Source organism: Falco rusticolus, chromosome 4 (genome assembly GCF_015220075.1).
Source record: "Falco rusticolus isolate bFalRus1 chromosome 4, bFalRus1.pri, whole genome shotgun sequence".
NCBI classification, from domain to species: domain Eukaryota; kingdom Metazoa; phylum Chordata; class Aves; order Falconiformes; family Falconidae; genus Falco; species Falco rusticolus.
Genome location: NC_051190.1, coordinates 7,725,463 through 7,732,922, shown reverse-complemented (window position 1 = coordinate 7,732,922; position 7,460 = coordinate 7,725,463). Strand labels below are relative to the sequence as shown.

Below are 7,460 nucleotides of genomic sequence, written 5' to 3'. Positions count from 1 at the left end.
CAAGGTCTGCCCCTGCAAGCTGTGCGCAGCCCTCGCAGCTTCATGCCTCAGTTTCCCCACCTGGTTATTGAGGAGCAAGTGCTTTCTGTGGGGAAGCTGCAGACCACCAGGCAAGCCTAGGAGAAGGGGGCCGTGGGACCAGGGTGTGCAGCCCTGTCCCCCTCCCTGGGGAGTTGGTCAGGGGGACAGGACCCTTGTGGCAGTATCCAGGTGTCCAGGCCATGGTGGGGGCTCGGCCGGGGTCTTTGGGTGGGGAAGAGAAGGAGAAGGGGCTGTGCCTGGGGTAAAACTTCGAGCAGCCACTGGTGCTCACTGGCACTGGCACCCACGGGCGCTGGGGCACCCAGCCTGTCAGCTGCCCCTTGGGGCACCCAGGCAGGTGCAGGGGCTTGTAAATAGTTGTACATGGGAAGCGCAGGGGTGGCAGGGGCCAAGCAAGTGCCCCCTGCCGCAGCCAGGGGCACCCCCAAATAAACACTGGCTTTGGGACAGATGTGGGCGCCTGCGTGTGCTCTGTGGGGGGCAGGGAGCGGGCAGGGAGCAGGCAGGGAGCAGGCAGGCAGGGCCTGTGCTGCTGCCTGATCCCGGGCACATAATCCCCTTAACTCTGCCCCCGAACCCTGCCAGGGGGGCAGGGGTGGGCTGGAGCCAGGCAGGCAGCGGGGGGGGGGGGGCCTGGAGAGGCCCTGGGGGGTGGGCCCTGGTCAGGACTGGGGAGCACGGGGAGGTGGCAGTACAGGGTGTGCTGCCTGGGGGTTAGGGTTATGCTGGGGCATGCACTGGACTGGGCTAGTGGCCAGTACTGGGTGTTACCGAAGGCACTGGGAGGACTCAGAGTCAGTACTGGGAGCACTGGGGGTGGTACTGGAACACTAGGATTTGATACTGGGAGCGAGTACTTGATGGTACTGGGGGCATGGGGGGACGGCTCTGCATGGAGCACTGGGGGTTGTAAGTGGGTAATACTGGGCTGTATTGGGAGCATGTCAGTACAAGGAGCAATGGAGGTAGTACTGAGCTCCTCTGGGCAGTCCCCACAGACACTGGGGTCAGTGCTGGGAGGTCCTGGGCTATATTGGGGGCAGTACTGGGCACACTGAGGGCGGTGCAGGGCTGTACTGGGGCAGTAGTGGGTGCACTGGAAGCGGCGCAGGGCTGTACTGGGCACACTGGGTGGTGCAGGGCTGTATTGGGCAGTACTGGGCACACTGTGGGCGGTGTAAGGCTGTTACCGGGGCAATACCGGGTATACTGGTGGTGCTGTGCTGGGTCCTTTTGCCCCCTGGCGGCCGAGCGCGGCGCTGCAGGAGCCCCGCGGTGCCGTGCGGCGGGACACTGGGGACGGGGGGGTGGGACACTGGGCTCTACTGGGGGTACCTGGGGGAGTCCTGGCAGGTCCTGGGGGCACTGGAGGAAGTGGCATGGGGACACAGAGGGATTACTGGGGTGTCCCTGGGGACACTTAAGTTTTACTGAGGTGGCCACAATGGCAGTGGAGGGTGCGTGGGACACTGGAGAGGGGCCTGGGGACATTGCGGGGGTCACTTCGGTTGGCATGGGGACATTGGGGTGGCACTGGGGTGCCCCTAGATGTTGGACAGGTTTTTTTGGGAGGTATGTCCTAAGGACACGGGTTGACTGGAGTTGCTTGACAACACTGGCGGGGGGATCCTAGGATTTCTCCTTGGGATACTGGGGAGTGTTACTGGGGAGGGGCTTGGAGACCTGGGGGAGGGTACTCGGGGCATCCCTGAGGACATTGTGCAGGTGTTGCTGGAGGGGCCTGGGGACATTCTGGGGAGTGATACTGGGCTGGCCTGGTGACGCTGGGAGTGTACTGGTCGGTGGCTGGGGACACTGAGTGCACCCGGGAAGCCTGAGGACATTGACTGAGGGTCCTAGAAGGGACCCTGGGGACACAGGGTGGGGTGACTGGGGCTGGCATTCCATCACTGGAGGTACAGGGATGCCCTGGGGGCAGAGGGACCTGGAGAACTGGGATGGGATTTACCGGTGGGAGGGACTGTGGGCAGTGGTCCAGAGCTGGGGAGGGGCATGACCAGTGTAAGCTGGGGACAATGGGGACATTTCCACCCACTGCCCCCAGCCCCTGCAAACCCTGGTGGACACCTCCTCACCACCCCCACCCCCAGCTTCAACTCCCCACCCCGGGGTCCACAGCAGAGCCGGAGCTATGTGGGGGTCCCGTGTCCCCAGGGGTGGCCAGGTCACTGCCCCAGCCTCAGAGCAGGGGCAAAGTGGGGGGCTGGCCGGCCTTGCCCCCCCCGCAGAAGCGCTGACACCGGGAGCTGCAGAACTGCTGAGCTCAGCCCGCTGCAGATTTAGGGGGGTTTATCTGTGGAGGGGAGCGGGGGCCCAGCTTAAGCCACAGGTGCTGAGCACAGCACCTCACCGGGCGGCCCCCGGGGACCTTGGCCACGTCCTTGGCCCACATTGGGTGGTGGGTTGCGGCAGTGGCGGCGGGCACAGGGAGGAGTGCGCTGGAGACGGCGGGGGGCTGGAGCTCGTTGCCCATCCTGGTGCTGACCTCCAAGGAGCGGGTGAGCCAGAGGGCCGTAGGGCGGAGGATGGGCGCCGGGGCCAGCGCAGAGGAGAAGCACTCCCGTGAACTGGAGAAGAAGCTCAAGGAGGACGCTGAGAAGGATGCCAGGACCGTCAAGCTGCTGCTGCTGGGTATGGAGGGGACAATATCCTGGGCGAGATACCCATCCTTTGTGCGTCTCACCCCAACATCCCGTCCGGCATTCCTCTGACACCTCCTGGCACCCCTCAACCCAACCAGCCCACCCCAACATCCCACCCAGCGTTCCTCTGACAGCTCCTGGCACCCCTCGACCCAACCAAGCCCCCCCAACATCCCACCCAATGCTCTTCTGACACCCCCTCCAGACACACCCCCTAAACCCAAGCAGCCCAGCCCAACAAATCACCCAATGTTTCCCTGACTCCCCCAACACCCCTAAAACCAACCAGCCCACCCCAACAGTACCCCCATTCTTAGGTAGTCCTAAAACTACCCCTCCACACCTCAACAGCCCACCCAATGTTTCCCTGATGCCTCCAGCACCCCTAAACCCAGCCAGCCCACCCCAAGCATGCCCCCAACAGCCTCCTGGTCCCAGGCAACCCTAAAACCAACCAACCCACCCCAAGTACCCACCCAAAGTTTCCCTGACACCCCCCATACCCAACCAGCCCAGTCCAACAGTCAACCCAACAGCTCCCTGCTCCTAAGTACCCCTAAACCCCACCAGCCCACCCCAAACGTTCATCCAATGTTTTCCTGATCCCCTCCAGCACCCCTAAACCCAACCAGCCCACCCTAACAGTCCCTCATTCCCAGGCTCCCCTAAAAGAGCTCATGTCAACAGCTTGCTCAAGACCCGCCCCCCCATCAGGCACCCCAAACCCAACAACTCAACAGCTCACCCTACGATCCCCCAGCTTCCAGGTATCGCCCAAACTCAACCAACCCACCCAACATCCCCTGACTCCCAGGCCCCCTGACCCCAACCAACCCATCTTAAGAGCTTTCACAACACCACCTACCAGCACCCTACCCCAGCAGCACCCCCAACCTCACCCCATCCTCCTAGGCACCTCCATGCAGCCCACACCATCACCCCGGTGTCTGTCCCTGAAACCCTCTGGCACTGTGGGTCCCTCCCAGTCCCTTCCAGCTGTCCTGGTGATGCCTGAGAACTGGGGTGCCCTGGACATGGTGGGGCCATGGGTGCCATTGGGTGCTGTCCTCCTGGCCCAGCCCAGGGCACGTCCCCTTGCACTGCCACAGGCTTGGGGCATTGGGTGGTGGGTGGCAGGGTTGCAATGCCACCATGTCCCTAGCCTCTCCCTGGGTCCCCAAGCACGTCCCCAGCTAAGCCACCACAGATCTCATTAGCCACGGTGGCTCAGCCCAGCCTTAATGCCCACTGGCACCAGTCTGTAATCCCCCTGCCCTGAGCCATTGACCTGGCATGACCACCAGTGCCCCCAAGCTGTGCCAGGCACTGGGGGTCTCAGGGGGCCAGTGCAGGGTGGAGCCAGGGCTGCTCATGGTGTGGGTGTCACCGTGACCCGTGCTTTGTCCCCTCAGGAGCAGGGGAGTCGGGGAAGAGCACCATCGTCAAGCAGATGAAGTAAGTGCCACTCAGATGTGCTCCACCGTGCCACGTGCCTGCCCCATGCCACAGCCATGGGGTGGCCCTGTCCCACCATGCCCACCTCTGCCCCATGCCACAGCCATGGGTTGCATCCACCCCTTAGCGCCTGGCTCAGCTCCATGGCGCCCAGCTCGTCCCCATGCTGCATCCATGGGTGCCCCCCACCCCATGGTGCCCAGCTCAGCCCCACGTCTCCCTCCCTGGCCAGGATCATCCACAAAGACGGTTACTCGCTGGAGGAATGCCTGGAGTTCATCAGCATCATCTACAGCAACACGCTCCAGTCCATTCTGGCCATCGTGCGAGCCATGAACACCCTCAATATCCAGTATGGGGACGCGGCTCGCCAGGTGGGGAGCACTCCACTCTGGGCAGGAGAGGTTCCCCCAGCCCCCTGGCCCTGCTGAGCCCCTCTCCCTTGTAGGATGATGCCCGCAAGCTGGTGCACCTCGCGGACACCATCGAGGAGGGCACCATGCCCAAGGAAATGTCAGACATCATCGGGCGGCTCTGGAAGGACTCAGGCATCCAAGCCTGCTTCGACCGTGCCTCTGAGTACCAGCTCAATGACTCAGCCGGCTAGTACGTGTGGTGGGGGGGTCTGGGAAGGAAGGGCGATCTGGGAGTGCTGACCTGTGTCTCATGCTCCCTGCGTGCTTGGCCAGCTACCTGTCAGACCTGGAGCGCCTGGTGACCCCTGGCTATGTCCCTACGGAGCAGGACGTGCTGCGCTCCCGTGTCAAGACCACCGGCATTATCGAGACCCAGTTCTCCTTCAAAGACCTCAATTTCAGGTGGGGGCTGAGACCTTGGCAAGGTATGGTGCCAGGGGTGGGTGGGCAGGGGGTGGGGGTGCTGATCCCACCTTGTTCTTCTCAGGATGTTTGATGTGGGTGGCCAGCGCTCGGAGCGGAAGAAATGGATCCACTGCTTCGAGGGGGTGACCTGCATCATCTTCATCGCGGCCCTCAGCGCCTACGACATGGTCCTGGTGGAGGATGACGAAGTGGTGAGGAAGGGTCACCACTCCATACCCCCTCCGCTTTGTCCCCATCACAACGTGGGGGGTCACCATGGGGCTGCATCCCTCCACAGAACCGCATGCACGAGAGCCTGCACCTCTTCAACAGCATCTGCAACCACCGCTACTTTGCCACCACCTCCATCGTCCTCTTCCTCAACAAGAAGGACGTCTTTCTGGAGAAGATCAAGAAGGCCCACCTCAGCATCTGCTTTCCTGACTATGACGGTGAGGATGGCAGCAGCTCTCCCACCGGGTGCGGGCGGGTGGCGGTGGGGTGGTGGTGAAGGGCTGGGTGCTAGCACCCTGCAGCAGCCACCCACCAGGTGGCCCCAGCACCCCATGCAAGTGATGCTGCACCAGCCTTGTTCATGGCCCAGCGAGGTTTGCCCGCTGGGGGAGCACTGGGTGACACCGTGCCAGCACCCACGGCGGGGGGGCACACCAGCCCAAGAGGGGACCCTGCTCATTGCCATGCCACCAGGTCCCAACACCTACGATGATGCGGGCAACTACATCAAGCTGCAGTTCCTGGAGCTGAACATGCGGCGGGACGTGAAGGAGATCTACTCCCATATGACCTGCGCCACCGATACCGAGAACGTCAAGTTCGTCTTCGACGCTGTCACTGACATCATCATCAAGGAGAACCTCAAGGACTGCGGGCTCTTCTGAGTCCCAGCCCCAGCACCCCCTCCTCAGCCTGGGCCTCCCCTCCACTGGGGGCCAGCCCCACTGCTGCCCCCAACCCCATCTCCGCTTGCCCCGAACCCCCAGGATTTGACCCGTTCAGCCCCAGAGCCACCCCTGAGTGGGTGGCACAGCCTCACTCCCCCTCCCTCCCAGTCATCTTACCAGCCAGCACTGTGGGCACCCAGTGCTGCTGGGTGCTGGGGGTCCCTGGGGCTTCCAGATGCTGGGGGCCACTGGGTGACCCTGGGGTGCTGGGGCTCCCTGGCTACCCCTTGGATCTGGGGGGTACTGGGGGTCCCTTGGGCTGCTGTAAGGTGCTGGGGCTCCCTGGGTACCCCTTGGAGCTGGGGGTACCGGGGGTCCCTTGGGCTGCTGCAGGGTGCTGGGGCTCTCTGGGTACCCCTTGGAGCTGGGGGTACTGGGAGTCCCTTGGGTGGTGGGTGGTCCCAGGGGTCCTTTGGGCTGCTGCATGGTGCTGGGTGTCCCTGAGTTCCCCTTGTTGCTGAGGGGTGCTGAGGAGTCCTGGGTTCCCACTGGAGGTGAGGGGTGCTGGTGGTCCCTGGATGACCCTTGGCACTGGGGAGACTGGGGTTCTTTGGGTACCCCCTGGTGCTCCGTGTCCCTTGGGGTGCTGCAGGGTGCTGGAATTCCCCAGTACCCCTTTGGAGCTGAAGGGTGCTGGGGGATCCCTTGGGTGCTGGCATTCCCTGGGTACCCCTTAGAGCTGGGTGCTGCTGGGGGGTCCCTGGGGGCTGCTGGGTGCAAGGGGTGGTAGCTCTCCCTCGGGGCCACAGGTCACAGGGTACATAGTACTGGGGGCCCCCCGAGTGCCACCGTCCCACTGCTGAAGGGCCAGGGGATAGCCATGCCCCCCCCAGCAGCAACCCCAGCTGCTGAGCCAGCACCCCCGGATGGGCTCAGCCCCCCAGCAACCACCCTCCCCAAGGGTCCCACTGCTGCCCTCACCTCCCATTCCCAGGGGATGCAGCTGAGCCCCCAGTGTGACGCCAGCCCACCCCAGGTCCCTCTCCCACCCCCAGGGGACCCCCCCAGCCCTCCCGCAGAGGTGAAGCACCCACCCCCACGAGGGCAGCAGTACATATATTTTTTTTCTTTTCTTTTTTTTTTTTTTTTTTCCTTTCTACATTTTATTATTTCAAACCATGTGAACAATTCGGTAAAACATCCTGTGGGAAAAGCAAGGCCGCAGGCACCGGCTGAGGGGCCCCCCCGGGCTGGAGGGGGGACAGCAGGGGCCACTGTACAGCGGGCTCTCCTCGCCCAATGCAACAGCTAGCCCTACAAAACTAGGCTTAGAAAGAAGGCGGGGGTGGGGGTGGGATACAGGCAGCAGGCAGCATCCCCCTGCCCGCCAGGGGCTGCCCATCCCTCTGGACAGCAAAGCGGAGGGCAGCGAGGCGGGGTGGGGCGCAGACACCCCCCCCCCCCCAAGGCACACATTTGGGGGGTGGGCTGGCCATGGAGGACACCGCCACCACGTAGCACTTGACGCTTTTAAATAGTTTGGTAAAAAGGTTTCTTTAAAAAGCAACCTTGCCCCA

The 7,460-nt window shown here is 63.2% G+C and overlaps 1 protein-coding gene across 1 annotated transcript; it reads left to right on the top strand.

Moving 5' to 3' along the window:
- Window positions 1-2,402: 2,402 nt before the first annotated feature.
- Window positions 2,403-7,460, top strand: GNAT1 (G protein subunit alpha transducin 1). Its single transcript, XM_037385676.1, has 8 exons — window positions 2,403-2,694; window positions 4,118-4,160; window positions 4,393-4,534; window positions 4,609-4,766; window positions 4,850-4,978; window positions 5,064-5,193; window positions 5,280-5,433; window positions 5,690-7,460. The coding sequence occupies exons 1-8, from the start codon at window positions 2,589-2,591 to the stop codon at window positions 5,878-5,880; spliced, it is 1,053 nt and encodes a 350-aa protein (XP_037241573.1). The 5' UTR covers window positions 2,403-2,588; the 3' UTR covers window positions 5,881-7,460.